The sequence below is a fragment of the Callorhinchus milii genome, unplaced genomic scaffold, assembly GCF_018977255.1.
Source record: "Callorhinchus milii isolate IMCB2004 unplaced genomic scaffold, IMCB_Cmil_1.0 Scaffold4, whole genome shotgun sequence".
Lineage (NCBI taxonomy): Eukaryota > Metazoa > Chordata > Chondrichthyes > Chimaeriformes > Callorhinchidae > Callorhinchus > Callorhinchus milii.
In genome coordinates this window covers 16,155,566-16,177,136 of record NW_024704745.1, presented here as the reverse complement: position 1 = coordinate 16,177,136, position 21,571 = coordinate 16,155,566, and the positions used below count along the sequence as shown (strand labels likewise).

General features: G+C 40.8%; 2 protein-coding genes across 2 annotated transcripts; both read right to left on the bottom strand.

Annotated features, from left to right (window-relative positions):
- Positions 1-1,984: 1,984 nt before the first annotated feature.
- LOC103177428 (stromelysin-2) lies at positions 1,985-7,912 on the bottom strand. The gene is made up of 10 exons (XM_007891569.2): positions 7,821-7,912; positions 7,432-7,667; positions 7,116-7,264; positions 6,883-7,008; positions 5,941-6,102; positions 5,066-5,243; positions 3,921-4,051; positions 3,464-3,623; positions 3,019-3,122; positions 1,985-2,604 (listed from the first exon to the last, which is right to left on the bottom strand). The coding sequence occupies exons 2-10, from the start codon at positions 7,581-7,583 to the stop codon at positions 2,501-2,503; spliced, it is 1,266 nt and encodes a 421-aa protein (XP_007889760.2). The 5' UTR covers positions 7,584-7,667; positions 7,821-7,912; the 3' UTR covers positions 1,985-2,500.
- A 4,410-nt stretch (positions 7,913-12,322) lies between these two features.
- Positions 12,323-21,131, bottom strand: LOC103177585 (macrophage metalloelastase-like). The gene is made up of 10 exons (XM_042334071.1): positions 20,944-21,131; positions 20,672-20,820; positions 20,419-20,550; positions 18,368-18,529; positions 17,625-17,832; positions 16,014-16,529; positions 13,923-14,053; positions 13,471-13,630; positions 12,915-13,018; positions 12,323-12,507 (listed from the first exon to the last, which is right to left on the bottom strand). Exons 1-10 carry the CDS (start codon positions 21,099-21,101, stop codon positions 12,404-12,406), a joined length of 1,824 nt encoding a protein of 607 aa, XP_042190005.1. The 5' UTR covers positions 21,102-21,131; the 3' UTR covers positions 12,323-12,403.
- Positions 21,132-21,571: the final 440 nt, after the last annotated feature.

Here is a 21,571-nt window from a genome sequence, read left to right as displayed (position 1 = left end):
ATATATTACTATAATAGCAGGGAGCAGGGTAGTGTCAATTGGCGGATTGCTTTCCCGGGGGTAAAACGAAAAAAAAAGAATTTGGTCACTCAATCCATGACTGTTTGTAGGATACAGCTGTGCGCCAATGGCTGCCGCGTTTCGCCCACAGAATATACAGTTGATTCACATTATAGTATATCCTGTGAAGTGCTTTGAGATGTTTGAAGACATGATAAGGCGTCATATCAAATGCAAGGATTATTATTATTCTTACATTTGTTTTACAAATAAAATGCACATTTACATTTATATATTGCCTTGTCACGTTGAAAAGTCTTAGCATAGTTTTCCTGTAAAGTGTAGTGATTACTTGTAGATGAAAACAGCAGCTAATTTGCATACAGAAATGTTCCACAAGCAGTTGTGAACACAATGAGCATTTTTTTCTTACCTGGGGGATTGTTGACCATAACGTTTGGACAAACCCTCTTCTCTTTTCAAATATTGCCATGGGATCTTTACTGTCTACCTGAATAAGTAGACAAGACCTTGGTCATGTAAAGGATGGTACCTCTGACACTGCAGCACTCCCCCAGCACTGCATTGAGTGACTATGAGCTCACAGTCGTGATAATGGGCTTGAACTCATAACCTTCTGATCCAGAGGTGAGAGTATTTATCTTCTTTATATTACACAAAACATTTTCAACAAACTTATTGTCCTGTTTAACCATAATTCAGCATTTTGTTTTAGTCAGCAGTGTGTCTGACACATGCAGAAACCCATGACCCTGCCTAAGAGTATCCAAACCAGACAGAGCTTCATGCATGGCTGCTACACTCGGAAATTCCTGCATCTGCAATAGAATACAAACTTTCTCCCTCAAGGGACACTTCCTGCTTATATAATTCCAGAGAGTACAAGGCACAGGTTGGCAAGATCCTGACATAGGTTGGAGACCCTAAGGTATGGGGACGTCCTCCTGACGTGAAAGGCGCTTTATAAATGGAATCTTGTTGTTGTTGTTGTTGTATGCACTGGGATACTGCTGGAGTTTAAGATACTACTGGGAAGCTTCCTGCTGCTTGTGCAGATAGGACCACTCTACCCATTAGGGCTTTGGCTTGCAAGTTAACAGGAGCTGAATGGTAGGACGTTGAGGCGCAGGCAGACCAGTCTGACTGGACTGCCACTCCAAGTCCTACCAATGAGCCTGGCTCCCTGGGATGTCATCAGTATTCCAGACATACCTTGCTCAGTAACTGCACTACAAGGACTGCCACAGAGGATTGAATTGATTCTGACATTTCATTGCCATGAATATTACTTTGGAGCCAGTTCAACTCCAACCTACTGTACCTCTCCCTCACTCCCTGCTCTACCCGCCCCCCCCCCCCCCCACACACACACACAGATACACACCCCGGAGGACAGGATAGCAGTGATAATTCATCATGAGATGAAAGAACTATGTAAAAAAAACACTCATCCCAATTTGAAAACTAAATTGTGTTATATACCAAGTACCATGAGGTGTTTAGGACCCATTGTTTGCTTGTTCATTTGAGTAATCCCACATACATGCCATCTGCTTGATTTGTTCCTCCTCCTCCTCACCTTCAAGGTGAAAGCGGGGGTGGCTTGACCAATTGTTATAGTCATTAACTCAGCTGATACTGGCTGCATGGCTAGTTTTAATGGAGTTTCTGTTATGTTATCAGACATGAATTTGTGCTTTGTTTGAGTCATCAACTCCTTTCCCGTTGAAGTGAAGTTTTGTCTATAAAGTTTCCTGTGAGTCATACATCACATCAGCAATGTTAAACAGTACATTTTAGAACTATATTTAGACCCAGGTCCTCTCGCTTGCAAGGCAAGTGCTCTGACCACTAAGCTCTAGGACTTTATTTTTACTTGAAACTTATTGTTATTATTGTGAGTCGACAAGCTACTGTTTGAAAATCAAAACAACAAGACACACTTATTTGTAAAAACAGACCTTTTATTTTCCCGCTTCATTTAGTGCAATGGATTTAGCAAATCTTGAATAAAACGGTTCAGCAGAATATTTAAGAGATGCAAAAAAAATAAGCTGTCTAGACATGAATGAAGCTATGTTTAACTTATCTCCACAGCGACACAAAAATGTCAAATGCTAAACTATCACATTTCATAATACAATATCAGAAAGCATTAGCCATTGTATTAGTTGTGTTATCAGATGAAGTGATCGTTCAGTGAATGAATGATTAGATCACATATAATATCATTAGCCAAGCCATAGCAATCAATTGTTTGAAGAGTTCAAGAATTTAAACGTAACACTGTAATCATTTAGAGGCACTGCATATAATGTTGGTATACACAGTGTACTTTTTCTGCAATCAATTGTTTAAATAGTTCAAGAATTTAAACTAAACCAAACTTAGTAACCAGCACAAAAGTTCAACTTGTTGTGAAACTTTCGGTGTGAATCTGTGTTTAAGAAATATTTTCAGAAGTTCAATGTTCATTCTTCTATTTACAGTTTAACCAGGAATTTGTTTTGAAAACCTGGGTAACCATTTTGTTCTTGTTGTTGTATTTAAACTGTGTTGCACCATTGGAGAAGTAAAAGTAGCCTAGAGTGAATCAGAGTAAAATACAATTTCAAGTTATTCAATATTTATGACCAATTTTCATCTATAATGCAGTCACTTCGTGATATATACTATAAAGCGCTTTGAGACATCCTCCTGACTTGAAAGGGCTACATAAAAAACATGAAGAAAATAATTTGGTCATTCAATCCACGAGTGTTTGTGGGACACTGCTGTGCATAATTGGCTGCTGCAATTCTCTCACAAAATATACAGTCAATTCATTTTACAGTATATTCTGTGAAACTCTTTGAGACATTTTAATAACATGATAATGTGCTATATCAAATGCAAGAATTATTATTATTAACAAGTGATTTATCCTGAGCGCAATATGATTCCAATTCAGACTTAAAATTGCACAAATTATTATTTATACTCTGACTCTGTACTTACCATCCATTTCAAATGCTGAATCCACATCATTACTAATCCCAGGAAAGTCATCTTCTATACTTTTTGGATAATCTGGATCCATGCGATTTGCCGTCACATCATAACTGTACAAGAGAGCACAAAACATATTCATTTAAAAATAACTGATTACGTATGGAAGAAAAATTACCTAAAATTAATCTCTGTCGTCTCCAAAATCAACTAACCAATCACACTATTGCCATTTCAGTCCAGTATGATCCCTTTTAAGGGCATGGTGACAAGCGTTTTTAGTATATTTTTTGTTGTTTCTTAGAGGATATCACACTATGACATAGATAGATGCTTAGATAAGGAGAAAAGCTGGTCAAATGAGATTAGAAAATCTGCCATTATCCAATATAATGGAGGAACAGATTCCAGAGCCTTTAAAACCTCGTCCTTTTCCTATTAAACAACTTCATACCTCCAGTACTGCTCTCCCACAAAGAATAGTGCCTTCTTTTCCTCCTTGATATATAATGCAGCATCGATCTGAGAAACTGATCTTGGAAATCCAAAGGAAAGGATATTCCGAGGGAAGCCTGGCAACATCTGAAATCCTCTGATTTTCCAATATTGAGATCCTGTGGAGTTATAAGAATGATTTTGAGTAAAAGCATTTGATGTTTAAAACTGTTGAGTACTTTAAGCAATATTTATTAGATGGAAATATAATTGTGGCTGAGTCCATAAAAACATTAAATAAAAGGTCCCCTTTACCATCCTATGTTCATTACCAGGGAAATGAACACAATAAAACAAAGTTTGTCTCAATTATCTGGCAAAGATTGTGCCTTTTTCTATTACTGACATTAGCTACAATGCTGTGTAGATGTATTAAACAATGTGTAAAGTGTATGAGAAAGATAAATCCAGAGAACCTCTGAAAAGAAGGATCACATCTTCATTCTGAAATTCAACCGCAGCGTCGATCGACGGGATGTTAGGAATGAGGTAACTGATGGAAACCGATGACACATCTTGCCTTCGAGGTTGTTTTCGCCAAAAGATACTAAATAATAGATAACATGTTAAGATAACACATAGATTTTATTAGTTGCATTTTTCTCCATAACACCGTGTCTCCTCACTGAGACAGCTTAGTAGCCCACAAAATACAAAATCAATCTAATTTACATTATATTCTGTAAAGTGCTTTGAGACGAGTCAACAAGATGATAGGGCGCTATATCAAAAGCAAGGATTATTATTCTTATTACTAGCGGTTCAATCTATGCATTCAGTCTGTTGGGCTAGTGTGAAACCAACATGGCTTGCATTGCTCTAACTTTCTATTTCTCCTTCAGTTACGTGACTCCAGACAATCGAGTAAACATTGCTATGTTTCATAAAATATTGAACTATAATTTCAGTGAATAATTACTCACAACTCTCATGTATGAACAGCTTACTCACTTTGGCACAATGTTAGCCTCATTGACTGTTTTATTCTCATTTGGGCAGCTTTTGGAATCCACATACCACAGTCTGATTTCAGGCTGACTGGAGGACGAAAAACTGAGAACTTGACAGAGTGACATTGCAGACTTCTAAAGGCAATATTGAGTGATCCCATGAAGTGTCATTCAAACACAGTTTTCCGTGATTGAAGTTGTGAAATCACCAGCGGTTGGCACAGCCATTGCTTTATTAAGGTGATAGTTTGCCAGTTAGAAAGCTTAACCGTAACTGGCCACTGCTAGTATGTTCCTATCGTACATGCCCATCCACTCAAGACAGCTATACTTTACTTAAACCCTTGAGTGCCTGGGCAATAATAGACAAGAAATGTGTGGGAGAGGTACTAGAGTGGTACCCCAAAAACATGAGCCAAAGAATGTTTAGGGGTGACAAAAGGAAAAGTTTAATTATAAGGTTGTGAGTCTGTATCAGAATAGCTTATGGAGAATCGACTATCCCACCAACTTACTTAGTTTAGTTGATTTCCTAACATTTAAATGAAAATATTTTCAATACTGATTACAGTATAGAGCTGTGTGGGATGGAGCAAAATATTAATTCTTACCCATTTGTAAAGAACCAAAGTTCTCCACGCAGACTGGTAATTGCATCAAACGACAAGTTGGGATCACATTTGTCAGGTGTCTTTGTGGGTCTGTTTGGCTTTGTATTTCTGGGTGGCTTTGTGGGACTGGGTGGCTTTGTGGGTCTGGTTGTTCGAGACCCTCCGTTAGTTTGAGCTCCTAAAAGGCAAGAGAAGAATTTATTTTAAAGCTTCAGATAAAAGAAATTTCCTCTGGTTTGCTGGACAATCCCTCCAAACAAAATTGGGCTTTTACTTCATGCCTGTTTGTGCGACATTACTGTGTGCAAACTGGTTACAGTATTCATCTACAAAAACAAGTGACTACAGTTCACAATAAATTCTGTGAAGACTTTGAGAAGTCCTCCTAATCGGAAAGGCACTTTATCAAAAACAAGGTGGTAACCGAAGAGCAAATACATTCTGTTGAAGGTTTCTTTCTAGGCTGAAGCAAACACAAATGATTGACAAATTTGAAGGTATCTGCTGCTGAGAAATATTTGAGGAATAAAGAACAGTGGAAACTCACTTTATGGTTACCTCACTAATGTGGTCAGTTTTTGTCGTCTTTGGCATTTCAACATATTACATGGTACAGTAATCAACTCACCAGTGAAGTCAACCCATTAATGTGGTCGACATTCCTCAGTCCATTTGCTGATCTTATTGGTGAATTTCCATTGTGAGATTTTGTAATTGAAAAGTCAAATATTCACTGGAGCACTCTGGATGCTCTATAACCCTACTAATCTCATTGAATACATGTGATTATATGGTACATTGGTAGCTTCGTTTGAAATACCCGTGGGCTTTGTTTAATATTACCAGCCGCCTTTGGACCACACATTTCAACTTACCGTAAAGAGTCTGGATCCCTTGAATATCATCGTATGAAAGTTTGAATCCGTTTGTCTCTACGTACTGATAGGTGGGAAACATCAAGGCAGATCTAACATTTGAGTGACCAAGTCCCAGAGAGTGACCAAATTCATGTGCCGCAACAAGGAACAAGTTGATCCCTGTGAAAGTGATCACGAAATGCAAACTGTTAGTTCAGCATTTTTTTTCCCAAAACTCACAACTAAGAAACATTTTCTTGACACAAATTTGAAAAGTGAAACTTGAATATGCCTTCAAATGCTGCATTTATTTCACGTTTGATGCTCAAAATCTGTTTGAAATCATGGATATATCTATGCCTGTTATTGCTTATATTGTACACTCTATAAATTTAGACTTAAGAGAATATAATGTGCACAATAAAATTGTAGCTTTCAGTCAAATATTTAATGGGAAACACCAAATCCAATGATAAAATGTGAAACTAGTCTAAAGTGGCACTTGCTGAGTATAGAAATACATGGACGTTTACCGCATGAAACAGGCCATTCAGCTCAATCAGCCTACTATAGGTTTATACTCTACATAAGTCTCTACCCACCCCACCCACCTCCCATTTCCCTTCAAATCCCTTTATTCCCTTCTTCCCCATCTTTGTATAAAGATTCCTCTTAAACACATTGATGCTTTCTGCTTCAGCCACAGCTTCCAGTCTGAATTCAACATTCTCATCATTCTCCTAAACCCCATTTCAGCTTTGCTACCGTCTATCTATCTAATATTTATGCCCCTTTTTTGGTCTCAGTGAGAAGTGGAATCAGCCTATTAATGTCCACCTTATTGAATCTTTCAGAAACACCTCTATCTGATCCCCTCTTAATCGACTAATTTCCCAAGAGAAAAGCCCTAACCTGCTCAATTTTCTTGTCAGCTAATAACAGTATTGAGAAAGTCCATACCATATCTGGACAGTGTCCACTGTTCATCTTCATCAAAGTGCGCGTCACCCCCAATACCACGTCCAGGACCATAAGCATGAGCCAGAGTTCTACCGCTCCCATCAAATGGTGCATTGTCACCGTGATCTAGAAATACAAATTCAAATCATAAACATAAGGTTAGAAAATTAGTTGCACATTCATTCAACACTATGGGAGGGGGGTGGGGGTTATAGTCTTATCATTGTACTTACAGCCAGCTGCGAATATTATCATGATATCAGCCTGTCCAGAGGTCTGTCTCACAAAACGTAAAGGAGTAACATCACTCCACACTTGGAATGCCATGGAAATAACTTGATCCACTTCTTCCCTCCTCAGGTCTGGGGTGTATTTCAGAATTCTGTTGAGGGAAAGAGAGAGGAGAGAGAACACATTATATTCTATTACATCTAAATCCATGGAATGTACAATATAAGCAATAACAACATGAAACATAACCAGTAAGCAATTTGATTTGGTTCCAATTGTTTTATACATTAATACATGTCTTACAGACAGGGTCATTACCTGTAGGATATTGTGTTACTGGGCCAGCTTGGGCGTCCTGGGAAAAAACTGTATTCGTTAACGTCAGGGTAACCACAGCGAGGCTGTCCCATCATGTCCAATGTCTGTTGGTTTAGCCTCCCAGTCACTTGGAGACCAAAGAAATTTTGCATTTCTCTAATCTTTAGTTTTAAGACACCACTCCTGGAGGAAGAGTGTTCAGACGTACTCAGGTTGTAAAACTTCTGAAGGTAATCCTAATTAAAAGAAAGAAATCAGGCTTTATTTCAAGTCAAAACAGTTCCTAATTGTTCTGAATTACATTGTTAATTACATTGCAGAAGTTTTTTAAAAAATGTAGAATTTAATCCATCGAGACAATACAATGAATAATCTTTGTGACTGCGTACCCGACAGCGGCTCCATTCTTTCCCAGTGAATTGTTCCCTTGCAATGACCTGAGGAAAAGTTAAACACAGAACTGCACTGAGCAGCACCAGTAAGGCAGGAGGCTTCAAGAGCCTCATCTTGTTTCACACTCAGGATTCCTTCAACAAGTGAAAAGCTTTCTGTACTGGCTGGTTTTATAGAGCTGACCAGGTAGCTTACACAACCTCGCAATGACTAAGAAGGGGAGAAAACCACAAACAAACTAAAACGTAGCAACAGTTTTGCTGATTACATATTACATCAACTTCTTCAATTTCCTTTTGTGTGACAGAATTTTACAAATCAGTTTGGTGTCCTAGTGTTGAAATGTCACACTCCATAATGGCAGTAATTTACTTTACAATGTAAGATCTGAAGATTAGCAAAGATGTGCAAAGTATCAAGGAACCTGTAGATCTGACTTGTGCAATGCTCCCTGCGAAAACCACTGAAACCGCTTTTATACTACACACGGCTGCAAATTGTTGCAATATTCTCAACCTTCAAGCACTAAGGGTCTCTGCTCCTAATAATCCCATTGGAGACCGTTTCAAGAACAGCGTAAAATAGACTGTTTTTTAAGTTATTGAAGAACCAGTGACACTTTTAAAAAATAGACACTTTAAAAAAAATGAATAAACCTACAATTTATCTGTACCAGCCACCCAAATGCAATATTCCATAATCAGAAAGTGCTTATTTTTATGGACCTAATCCTAGCGACAATTGACAAGGTTACTTTGGGTTCTCCAAATTCCTCTGAATTGACAAGTTCCACTGTACGGCTACAGACATAGTTGCGCTAAGACATGTATGACTCTGACGTAGCTGCACTTTGAAGTTATAAGGAGGGTGAAACATCTGATCAGGTACATCTGAGACTAAACCACCATTCCTGGCAACCTTTTACAGTGGTTAATTACACACAAAGTACACTAAAGCTTCTGGCCTGAAATTACCCTTGACAACTCTAAACCCTTGTGCTCTTGTCTTGAGGCATTTCTGTACATACATGTGGAGGAGAACTTCAGTGTCTGCGATTGGAGAGAGAGCTCTATAAACTGGGGGTTTCTATAGAATACTGTAACAAATGAATAGGGTGTTCATTTTGGTTGTGTACCGCAAGCAAGAGACCTGGGTTCGATTCCCACCAGGGCGGAACGTTGGGCAAGTTTCCTTACTCCACACGCCTCTGTTTACTTAGCAGTAAGTAGGACTCTGGTTGTTAGTCGATTGTCGCATCGCTTTCTGAAGGTAATAAACCCTTCAAATTTTTTTTAAAAATAATAATAATAATGGGGTCACTCAATCCATGACTGTTTGTGGGACACTGCTGTGCGCAATTGCCTGCTGCACTTTGCCCACAAAGTATATAGTCTATTCACTTTACAGTATATTCTGCGAAGCGATTTGAGATGTCCTGAAGATGTGATATGGTGCTTTAGCAAATGCAAGGATTATTATTATCATTTCTATTGGTTCCCTCTGAGTTGTCTTCTCCTAAGATTGCAGAACCCTAACTTGTCTAATTATTGCTCATAGCTCATTCCTCTAACACTGGGGATCCTCCTCATTGCTCTCCTCTGCACCACCTCAATTGCTTTCCTCTGCACCACCTTGGAAGACCCCATGTAAACTCAACATGTAAACTCACCTGATTTGGCAATATAACCCAACATCCTGTTTGCCTTGTTTCCTGCTCCCTCACAGTGTTTTGACATTGTGAACAATCAGTTAACAAACACCCCTATTGTCTTTCAGCTTCCCCCTTGGCCAGTTCCATCCTATTCATGGAGTACTCGTTTTTCCTGTTATTGCATTCTAAGTGTAGTACCTTACAATTATCTGTGTTAAACTTTATTTGTTAGTTATCAGTCCATGTGAATACAACAACAACAAAATGACACTTGTAAAGGGCCTTTCACATCGGAGGACTTCCCAAGGTGCTGAACAAACAGGACCCAAGTGTGGGGAGTGCAGGTTGGGATGACGGAGGGTAGAGGGTGTAGGAGGGCAGCTGAAGCCATGTGGGATGGGGTTCCAAAGAGTGGGGGCAGAGAGGCTGAAAGCATGGCCACCGATGGTAGGACGGGTCGGGCGGGAGACCTGGAGTAGGCTGGAATAACCTATCAAGCTCTCTTTGAAAAACCTTTGCTGTCTCCTCTGATTCCGCAGCTCCCCCCAACTCAGTGTCATATGCAAATTTAACTATCTTACACTGAGTGTGGGATTCCAGACCATTAATGTATATGAGGAACAGAAGGATTCCCATTACAGACCGTTGAGGCACTCCGCTTAGAACCTCTCCCCATTCTGACCTAGCTTCCCTAACAAAGATCCTCTACCTCCTTCCCTTCAGCCAATTCAGAATCCTTGTCCATGGCTTACCATTGATAGTGAAATATGGAGTCCTGTAGCACAGTGGTTAGAGCACTCACCTTGCAAGCGAGACACCTGGGTTCAATTCCAGGCAGGGCAAAACCTTGGGCAAGTTTCCTTACTCCACACACCTAATAATAATCCCTCCAAAACAAAACAATAATAAATTGGTCATTTACAATCTACGACTGTTTGTGGGACGCTGCTGTGCACAATTGGCTGTCGCGTTTCGCCCACAAATATACAGTCAATTCACTTTACAGTCTATTCCATGAAGAGCTTTGAGACGCCGAGAAGACGTGAAAAGCGCTGTATCAAATGCAAGGATTATTATCATTATTATTAAGGAGTATTTAATGTAGTAGTTTGTCAAATGCCTTTGGAAACCTAGATAATAGTACATTATATGGCTACCCACAATCAACTGATCTGTGACCTCCTCCAAAAACTTCATGAGTTTGGTCAGACAAGACCCATATCTGTACCAATTCAGATGGATATCAAGCCCTGGATATATGAGTATGTGTTTCTAACCTGGACTGCAGATAATGCTTTCCAGCTGCTGTTGTCCCGTGAGTTTCTTCATTGGCTATTCAACAGATATTTGCCTTTAGCATGGTGGGAGGATCTTTACAGACTAGCTTGTGACTTGATCGTAACTTTGGTATCCAAGCGGTCCAAGTCCAATGCCACATATAAGGCTTACTCAGCACCAACTGCTTAATCAAGGTCCTCATTTGAGGGGCTTTCGTAAGTAAATAAGATATGCCCACTCTGAAGCTAGCTCCACTTCCAGATTGCTCTGCAACAGATGCAGCCCTCCCTCCCTTCAGCCACTTGTCCGTTTACCACAAATCCACCTCAATACTTGTTCCTCTACTTGGCAAATGAGTCAAAGGAGAGCCCCTCCGCTGCATGCTCAGAAGTTCTGCACTATGAAGGAGAACTATTTGGACATAGGTTTTTTTATACACCACAAGTTTAGCTGCATTGGGACCTTGTTATATTGAAGAGAGACAAGAATGATGAAAGTGAATTTAGTTTCTTCTCAGTTTATCCCAAAAGATGGTGTCCAAGCCGAAGTTGATACCCACCACTACCCCAGATACCGATGAGAATCAACAATTGGGACGGATGCCCCTTACGTTTTTCAGTCAGTACCTCCAAGGTCCCCTCTTGAGCTGTGCAGAGCCATAATAGTTCACTTGAGAGCTCAACCACTATCATGTTTTACTGAGTGGCCCTGTGTTCAAGATGGTGATTGCAGCACAAGATCTTCAGTTAAGATCGTCAATAAGCACAATATCTTCCAATGAATTACATGATGTGCAGCGCTTCAAATTTTTATTTCTGCCTTAAAGGCGCTATATAAACACAAATCATTGTTATTATTGGAGTTGGACAATCCACAGTTTGAAAATAATAATAAGGCACAGTTGTACATCAAGTTCAAATCAAGACTCGGGTCAGCTCGGGTCCATAACTCTGTCTGTCCAGTGCCTTGGAACATCCTCCTGACGTGAAAGGCGCTTTGCAAATGTAATTTTGTTGTTGTTGTGTGTATACTTTGACTGCATATCCAAACCTTACTCCGTAAATTACGCTAATAATATATGTTGCAAATTAGGAATATTCAACAGTTGTTTTAAGGTACATTATATGAAAATATTGTAACATACTGTTATGGATATGATAAATTAATTAAATGTACTGTTTTATTCATCCAGTATTAAGCATATGATATCAGCAAGTAGCACCTTGTTTTCATGCAGTGCACCATAAGAATGTATTCACGTAACTTATAATAATAATAATCCTTGCATTTAATATAGTGCTTTTCACGTCTTCGAGACGTCTCAAAGAGCTTCCCAGAATATACTATAAAGTGAATTGACTGTATATTTGTAGGCGAAACAGGGCACCCAAATGCGCAAAGCAGCATCCCACAAACAGGCGTGGATTGAAGCGACCAATTTATTATTGGTATTTATTTTTCTTGAGGGATTATTATCAGGCGTGTAGAGTAAGGAAACTTGCCCAAGTTTTTGCCCTGCTGGGAATCAGACCCAGGTCTCTCGCTTGCAAGGCAAGTGCTCTAACCACTGAGCTGCAGGACTCCACTAACTAAATTTGATTTTGAGTGTGAGTACGAAGCTATAAGCGCTAAATTATACCTGAGAGCCACCTATTTACAATCAAACCAGGAATTTGCTTTCAAAACACTGTTAACTTGTCTGTTCCTGGGGTCATATTTGTATAGAGTTGCTCCATTAGAAAAGTAATAGAAACCTAGAAAGAAAAAACAAGCATATAAATAATTTATAGTAAACTGCAAATTAGAATGTCTTTTCTTACATTTTTCGTGTTTTAACAACTACTTGCATTTATATAGTACCCTTCACCCGGGTAATGTCTTAAGGTGCTTGACAGTGCAGAGTTTGACAGCAAGCCGGAGGGAGAGGGTAGGTGACCAAAGGCATGGTCAAAGAGGAAGATCTTCAGATGTGATCTGAAGATGAGCAAAGAGGGGCAAGGTGGAGGGATTGAGGCAGAGAGTTCCAGAGTTTCAGGGTGTAATAGCTGAAAGCATGGCCGCTGATGGAGGAGCGGAGGGGATAAGGCACGTGTAGAAGGCCGGAGTCAGTTGAGTGAAGGAGTGGGTGGTGGAGTGGGCTTTCAAAACACTTTGTACTCACCCTCAAAATCAAACGCTGCATCTATTTTGTTACCAATTCCAGGAAAGTTATCTTGTATTGGTTTTGGATTGCCTGTGTCCATACGATTTTTCATCACATCATAACTAAAAACCAGAGCATAACACATTTATTTTTTAAATGTTAATGATATAACGTTTAAACATTAATGAGATATTGCAATGGTTCTCTATGTTTATTACACTTAGGCTCTTGTTAAGGAAGAAAATACTTGATACTACATTTCAAAGGTTTTCACAGAATATATTGTAAAATGGATTAACTGTGTATTTTGTGGGCGAAAAGCGGCAGCCAGTTCGTGCAGAGCAATGTCCCACAGACAGCCACGGAGTGAGCGGCTAGTTTTTTATTTGGGGGATTGTTGGCCAGGACACTGGGAGAAACTCCCTTCTCTTCTCGAACATTGCCATGGGATCATTAATGGTCCACCTGAACAGGCAGATGGGACCTCGGTATAATATCCCATCCGAAGAACGGATGAAATGGAACTGATTACGAAATATTATCAAAAACAGGATAAAATGACAACATTTCAAACCTCCAATATTGATCTCCCACAAAGAACAATGCCTTCTTTTCCAGTTTGATATATAATGCAGCATCGATCTGAGTGACAGATGTTGGAAATCCAAGACTGCTGATACCTTGAGGGAAACCTGGCAACAATCGTAACCATTTGGATTTCCAGTACTCAGATCCTATGGGATTTAAACAATGAATTCAGTAAATAGCTATAAGATAGAAGATATTTAAGCCTGTTGAATGCTTCAAGCAATATTTACCAGTTGCAAATATGACTTCTGTTTAAAGAAATAGGAAATACAAAGCTCTCTCCACATTCCCATGTAGAACCATGGTGTACCAATGAACACACAAAGTTAATACGAATTAATTAATCTTACAAATTTGTGACATTGGCTACAGATGCTGAATGGAGATATGTAACAAAGCGTAAAGTGCATGAAAAATAGAAATAAATCCGTGGAGAACCTCTGAAAAGAATGACCGTATCTTCATCTGGGACATTAACTGCAGCATCGATCGATGGGATGTTCGGGAAAAATGCGTAGATTGGGAATTGTTTCATATTTTCTGAGTATGGGTCTTTCGATAAACCGATCCTAAAAAAACATTAAACAATTCAATATTTATTTACTGCTTTGACTACACTTTTTTTTTGCATTAGGATAGTAAAAACAATGGCTTGAAATCATGTATCTGTCATAATTTAAGAAATGAAATATTTTGTATTGATGCTAGATTTCAAGGTCTTCAATGCAATATTTGAAAACTGGAGATTTATTCACCGGCTTGGAACGTCCTCCTATTGTGAAAGGAACTGTACAAATGTAGCTTGTTTTTGTTATTGTGCTGATTGCACATTTTGGATTGTGAGAACTAAGCATGTTTCCCAAATGGTGAATTGTGAGGCTCAAACTAACAAAGACGGAAAAAGACTGATTGTTTTAGAGATTTCAGTAAGCAATGTGCAGTGTAATGTTCAGGCCAAATGCAATTTTAAAGCATTAAAGTGAGTGTTACTGCGATGTGATATTCGATCTGCAAAATCCATTTGTAGATTTACAATATCTTTCTTTGAAATGAAAAACTGATGTCTGCTTGTCCCAATGTTCAAAACTTCATAGAATAAAAAAATACAAAATAAATAAAACCAAACCATATTGAAGTATTCTAAAGTCACTTCATGTTCAGTATCAGTGCATGATTTGCAATCTATAATATTGTGTTTGGCTGGGAAGTCAATGCGTGAAGAACTACTGGCAAAATACAATAGTTGCTTAAATGCACGCACGCAAGTTTACAGGGTTCCCATTAGCCGTGCAGTGAGATTGTGAACCAGCTATGCGAAGGGAGCTATAAGCTATAAGAGTAGGGAGGTTACGGTCAATCTATACAAAACACTGGTTAGGCCTCAGCTGGAGTACTGCGTCCAGTTCTGGGCACCTTACTTCAGGATGGACATTAAGGCACTGGAAAGGGTGTAGAGAAGATTCACGAGAATGATACCAGGAATGGGGAACCTTAGCTATGAGGACAGGCTGGAGAAGTTAGGACTTTTCCCATTAGAGCAGAGAAGGTTACACAGGGACCTGATAGAGGTCTTCAAGATCATGAAAGGTTTCGACAGGCTAGATAGGGAAAAGCTGTTTCCACTGGTAGGTGTGTCTGTGACCCGTGGTCACAGTCTTAAGATATCTACCAAAAGAAGCAGAGGGGAGGTTAGAAGCAATCTTTTCACTCAGCGAGTTGTTCGAATTTGGAATGATCTGCCTGAAAGGGTAGTGAAGTCCGTTTCGATAGCAGCTTTTAAGAGAGAACTGGATAGGTATCTGGGGAAGACGGGTTTGCAGGGTTATGGGGAGAAAGCTGGTGATTGGGGTTAGTGAAAGTGACTTGCTTGGTCAAAGAGCCGGCACAGACTCGATGGGCCGAATGGCCTCCTTCTGTGCCGTAACATTCTATGAATCTATGAATCTAAGGCAAGTCTTTAGCAATCTATTGCAAGTAGAGAATGGGTTAGAGACAGGACGAGGGTCAGGGAATGAGCTAGAGAAAGCAAAGTCAGGTACTGAATAACAGAGAGAGGAAAAGAAAACTTAGAAGGAGTCACAGAAAGATAGAGAAAATTATGAGAGAGAGAGAGTTAGACAGAGAGTAAGAGAGAGAGAGAACATGACAGAGATTGAAAATCTGGCCTAGTGTAATTCAGATAGTATAACTCCTGATGGAATATTTTTAGCATTCCTAATTTGGGCGACCAATTGTTCCCATTGTTTCCAAAATCACAATGGAGCTAGTCCCGATTAATGCTGATTACTGGCTCTCTACTATATTTCCAAACGTCCTCAATACATAATATTGAAAGATACTCTTTCAGTGTGTTAATAATAATAATAATAATGTGAATTTCATAAAATGTAAATGGATTAAAAAATATGATGTGATTATTGCAATACAGTAAGTAATGTAAGAGAACAACAAAACTTGCGTTTATCTTGTGTGCTTCATGTAGGATAATGTTTGGAAGAGTTATTACAAACCTAAGCAGATAGTACGCACCCATTCTTAAACAACAGAGGGTATCCATGCAGATTGAAAGCTGCATCAAAGGACATGTTGGTATCACAATAATTCAGGATACTTCTTTGCGAAAGCTCTCCTAACTGTTGAACATCTCTTCGTTTTCTCTCATTTTGGATTCCTGTTTGTGTTATTTGTGTTGTTGATGGTGTTTGTGTTGTTGGTGGTGATTGTGTTGTGTGTCTTCGTCCTCCTCGTCTTCGTCCTCCAGCTCCGCATCGTCTTCGTCCTCCTCGTCTTCGTCCTCCTCGTCTTCGTCCTCCTCGTCTTCGTCCGCCTCGTCTTCGTCCTCCTCGTCTTCGTCCGCCTCGTCTTCGTCCTCCTTGTTGTCTTTGTCCTCCTCCTTGTCCTCCTCCTTCTCCCATTGCTCCTCCTCTTAGTGCTCCTGCTCTCAGTGCTCCTCCTTCTCGTCCTCCTAGTTCTCCTGATCCTTCTCCAACTCCTAATAGTCCTCTCCCTACTCGTCCTTGTCGTTGTCCTTCACTTCGTCGTCCTCTTCTTGGACATCCTCCTCCTCTTCGTCCTCCTCCTCGTCTTCCTCCTCGTCCTCCTCCTTGTCCTCCTCTTCCTCCTCCTCGTCCTCCACCTCGTCCTCCTCGTCCTCCTCCTCGTCCTCCTCCTCGTCCTCCTCCTCGTCCTCCTCCTCGTCCTCCTCTTCCTCCTCCTCCTCCTCGTCCTCCTCCTCGTCCTCCTCCTCCTCGTCTTCCTCCTCTTCTTTGTGCTCCTCCCATTGCTACTGCTCTCACTGCTCGTCCTCTTAGTGCTCCTGCTCTCAGTGCTCCTGCTCTCAGTGCTCCTCCTTCTCGTCCTCCTAGTTCTCCTGATCCTTCTCCAACTCCTAATAGTCCTCTCCCTACTCGTCCTTGTCGTTGTCCTTCACTTCGTCGTCCTCTTCTTGGACATCCTCCTCCTCTTCGTCCTCCTCCTCGTCCTCCTCCTCCTCTTCCTCCTCCTCGTCCTCCACCTCGTCCTCCTCTTCCTCCTCCTCGTCCTCCTCTTCCTCCTCCTCGTCCTCCTCTTCCTCCTCCTCGTCTTCCTCCTCGTCCTCCTCCTCGTCTTCCTCCTCTTCTTTGTGCTCCTCCCATTGCTACTGCTCTCACTGCTCGTCCTCTTAGTGCTCCTGCTCTCAGTGCTCCTGCTCTCAGTGCTCCTCCTTCTCGTCCTCCTAGTTCTCCTGATCCTTCTCCAACTCCTAATAGTCCTCTCCCTACTCGTCCTTGTCGTTGTCCTTCACTTCGTCGTCCTCTTCTTGGACATCCTCCTCCTCTTCGTCCTCCTCCTCGTCTTCCTCCTCGTCCTCCTCCTCCTCTTCCTCCTCCTCGTCCTCCACCTCGTCCTCCTCGTCCTCCTCCTCGTCCTCCTCTTCCTCCTCCTCGTCCTCCTCTTCCTCCTCCTCGTCTTCCTCCTCGTCCTCCTCCTCGTCTTCCTCCTCGTCCTCCTCCTCGTCTTCCTCCTCTTCTTTGTGCTCCTTCCATTGCTACTGCTCTCACTGCTCGTCCTCTTAGTGCTCCTGCTCTCAGTGCTCCTGCTCTCAGTGCTCCTCCTCCTCGTCCTCCTAGTCCTCCTGATCCTTCTCCAACTCCTAATAGCCCTCTTCCTACTCGTGCTCGTCCTCCTTGTCGTCCTCCTGGTCTTCGTCCTCCTCCTTCTCTTTGTCCTCCTCCTGGTCTTCGTCCTTCTCCTAGTCTTCGTATTCCTCCTGGTCTTCGTCTTCCTCCTCGTCTCCGTCCTCCTCTTCGTCTTCCCCCTCCTCTTCGTCTTCCCCCTCCTGGTTCTCCTCGTGGACATGTTTGACTGCCTAAAGAATATTAATTTTTAAAAAATGGATAAATAGGAAGCACAAGAAGGTGGAATCTCTTATCACAGATAAACGCACATGAAAGCAATTCATAGAAAATCATTATCAAGCAAACAAAGTTTGTGCAGACTCTTTGTTTAGACAAAGAGAGTAATCATCTGTACCAGCAAGATCCTACAAATAGCAATGGGATAAAGGCTGTACACTGTCCAGCGCCTTGGGACGTCCTCCCGACGTGAAAGGCACTATACAAATGTAATCTTGTTGTTGTTGTTGCTTGTTACAACAATCACAAACTGCATTTATATAGTCCATTTCATGCAGGATAGCATCTCAATGCACTGGTTATGAGACAGTTGCAGAATAACTTAGATAAGTAAAATTATACAAGATATTTTTTGCAGCAAATATATTGGTGTATAAAGCTGAGCAATCTCATAAGGTATATTACACATTCAAATGGTCATTGACCATTGCAAAACAACAATGAGAATTATTCAAATCTACCACTTCAAAAGCACAGATTGCAGCTTACCATATAAGGTTTGAATTCCTCTAACATCATCAGATGGGAGCCTGAAACTCCTTGTGTTCACATATTTATAGGTAGGAAACATCAAAGCCCTTCTATCATTTGAGTGACCAAGTCCCAGAGCGTGACCAAATTCATGTGCAGCGACAAGGAAAAAGTTGATTCCTGTGAAGTGATCATGTAATATATTCTGTTAAACTACCTGATCAACAATTTGCATTTGTATAACGCCCTTCATAAAGGGTAACATCTCTGAGCAACTTACAAAGACAGGATTGGGGACTGAGTAAGGGAAAGCGCGAGGGGGAAGAGGAGATGGTCATAGGAGTGGTTGAAGAGGTAGATTCTAAGGTGGGATTTAAAGACTGACAGAAAGGGAGTGAGATGGAAGGGTAGAGGGAGGGTGTTCCAGTGATTAGAATTTGAAGGCTCAGTCACCAATGGTGGTGTGGAGTGGATGGATGATGAGTAGTAAGCCCTCGTTGGCCAAGTGGAGGGAGTGTGTAGTGAGGTAGAAGATCAGAGAAATAAGGCGTTGTTAGGATGTGAAGGATTCATCACAGGGTAAAGAAGAGCTAGAAATCAATCCCAAGAGAAACACAGAGCCAGTGGAACTTGGCAAAGATTGAGGTGATGAGATGGCTGGAGTTTGGTGTGAGTGAGGTGGTAGAGGTTTAGTTATTGAAACTAAGAGCATGACAACATTTAATTGGAAACAGATACAGTATAGTAAACATGCAACTATCATTGGGAACCTCTGAAGATGGCCTAAGGTTTCTAACACTTTTCACATCCTTTGTAGCTCCTCACGAGCTTAGAACATAAGAAATTCTAGACGAGAAATAAACAAGAGGTCCATCCAGATTGCCTTCCAACTTCATGGCAGTCGCATACACATTTGTCCTTCCCCTATTAGATATAGTAAACATTTGCAGATGCACAATATATAAAAATAATAATCCTTCCTTTTAATATAGTGCCTTATCACTTTTTCGAGATGACTCAAAGCCCTTCACAGAATATATTATAAAGTGAATTGACTGTGTATTTTGTGGGTGAAATGTGGCAGCCAATTGTGCACAACAGTGTCCCACAAACAGCCATGGATTGAATGATTGAATTATTATTTAACAAAAACATTTTTTGAAGGGATTATTACCCCCAGAAAAGCGATGCACCAATCGACTAACAACTGGGTTCCTACATTCTGCTAGGCAAACAGAGGTGTGTAGAATAAGAAAACTTGCCCAACGTTTGCCCCAGAATCTAACCCAAATCCTCTCACTTGCGAGGCGAGTGCTCTAACTACTAAGCTACAGGACTCCACAATACAAAAAGGGAGTGAGGGAGGTATTGGGATTATAGAGAGCTACATAGTTCTGTCTTCTCTCATGGGACATAAAACCAGAGAGAAACAAAGCCAATTCAGGGAATAAAAAAAGATTTACCGGCAAAATTCCTCTTGGGTTCCAAGAGACAGTGGAGGGAGCTCCTGGAGACAGCAAGCCACCTCCAACACAAGTAAAGTAAAGATTCAGGAAGAGGAGTAAGAGCCAGACTAGGCTGTCTGGGAACTGGGTCAGAGGGACATTATCCATCTTGGAAATTAAATTACAAAATTGCCCAAACTCAATCCACGACTGTTTGTGACACTGCTGCCACGTTTCGCCCATAAAATAAAAATTCACTTTACAGTATATTCTGTGAAGCGCTTTGAGACGTCTCGAAGATATGATAAGGGGCTACATCAAATGCAAGGATTATTATTATTGACTTTGCAATGTTTGTATGAGACTGCCAAGAGAACTGTCAAATCTATACTTGGGTGGAATGCCTCCCATCTGCTGTTATGGCAATAATTCCATTCTAACTATAGCTCTTGTGGTTGTTCTGTCGTACATCATGGATGTACAGAAGTTAATACGATTTTTTCCCAAATGTATAAATATCTAGCATGGAAGATACTGCTGAACATTAACACTCAAAAATGGTTTAACAATGCCTTGGTCAAATGATTTGTTAGTTACTGACTGAGGTAGTTAGAAATTCTATACCGTTGGATGTCAAACTCCACCTCTCGGCCGCGTCGAAGTGTGTATCTCCACCTATGCCTCTACCAGGAGCGTAGGCATGAGCCAAGACACCATTCCTTCCATCAAATCTGCTATTCCCTCCATCGCCATGATCTAAGGAGCAACATATTCAGCAATAAACAGAAGTTGGAGCAGGAGGGGGGGAAACAAGCAAACATTAACTTAGCAAATCATTTGATTAGCAAATCAAAAGCATGATCATCATTGAGCTTACTGCCGGCAGCGGAAAATATTACGATATCAGCATTTCCAGAGTTGCGTTTGAGAAACTTCAAAGGAGTAACATCGCTCCAAACTTTAAAGGCCTCGGCAATAGCCTGGTCACTTTCACTTCTTCTGATCCCGGGTGGTCCATTCAAAACCCTGGGGGGGGGCAAGAAGAAACAGCAAACAATTTCAATCTGGTTGCATTTAAAGAAGAACCCCCCCCCCCCCCACTCAACACACACACATGCATACACATCAATATTGGCAAAGCAGCTGTACCTGTAAGTTACTGTGTTCCTGGGCCACCTGGGGCTGCCCCCAAACAGGGTGAAAGACTTCACATCAGGGTAGCCACAGCGGGGCTTCTCTATCTCCTCCATCGTGTCCTCGTCCAGAGTCCCAGTCAATCGAAGGTGAAAGAATTGCTGCATTTCCATGATCTTTTGGCTCAGCAAAAAGCCATTTCTCTCAGAAGCAGGATCCGACATGTTCATGTCGTAAAAGTCATGTAGGTATTGCTGGTGGACAGAAAAGGAAAGGGGCTTTTATTCCAAGGGTCTGTTTCTTTTTGCAATATAAAATGTATTTTTATAAAATATTTTTTAAATTTAAAATAATATATATATTATTAATAAAAAGAAAGGTCAAAATTGTTTCAATAACTGATACATCTGTTTTAATTACATTTAGTTGCATAGAATTCAATTCAATCAGAACAGCCCAATATGTAATCTTTGTGGTTCCGTACCCGACAGCGGCTCCAGTCATTCTCATTGATTTCCCTCCGCGCAGAGACCGGAGGAAAAGTTAAACACAGAACTGCACTGAGCAGCACCAGTAAGGCAGGAGGCTTCAAGAGCCTCATCTTGTTTCACACTCAGGATTCCTTCAACAAGTGAATGCTTTC

What these genes read in the sequence shown, in the direction of transcription:
- LOC103177428 (XM_007891569.2), bottom strand. Translation starts at nt 7,583, where the DNA reads ATGCAAAATTTCTTTGGTCTCCAAGTGACTGGGAGGCTAAACCAACAG. An exon ending in GATAATATTCGCAGCTGGCT is followed by an intron (nt 7,009 to 7,115) that starts GTAAGTACAATG and finishes TTGTATTTCTAG; the next exon opens with ATCACGGTGACAATGCACCA. An exon ending in CTTTGGTTCTTTACAAATGG is followed by an intron (nt 4,052 to 5,065) that starts GTAAGAATTAAT and finishes TCTATTATTTAG; the next exon opens with TATCTTTTGGCGAAAACAAC.
- LOC103177585 (XM_042334071.1), bottom strand. Translation starts at nt 21,101, where the DNA reads ATGGAAATGCAGCAATTCTTTCACCTTCGATTGACTGGGACTCTGGAC. An exon ending in CGAGCACGAGTAGGAAGAGG is followed by an intron (nt 16,530 to 17,624) that starts GCTATTAGGAGT and finishes ATGTCCAAGAAG; the next exon opens with AGGACGACGAAGTGAAGGAC. An exon ending in CCTCTGTTGTTTAAGAATGG is followed by an intron (nt 14,054 to 16,013) that starts GTGCGTACTATC and finishes ATGTTTTTTTAG; the next exon opens with GATCGGTTTATCGAAAGACC.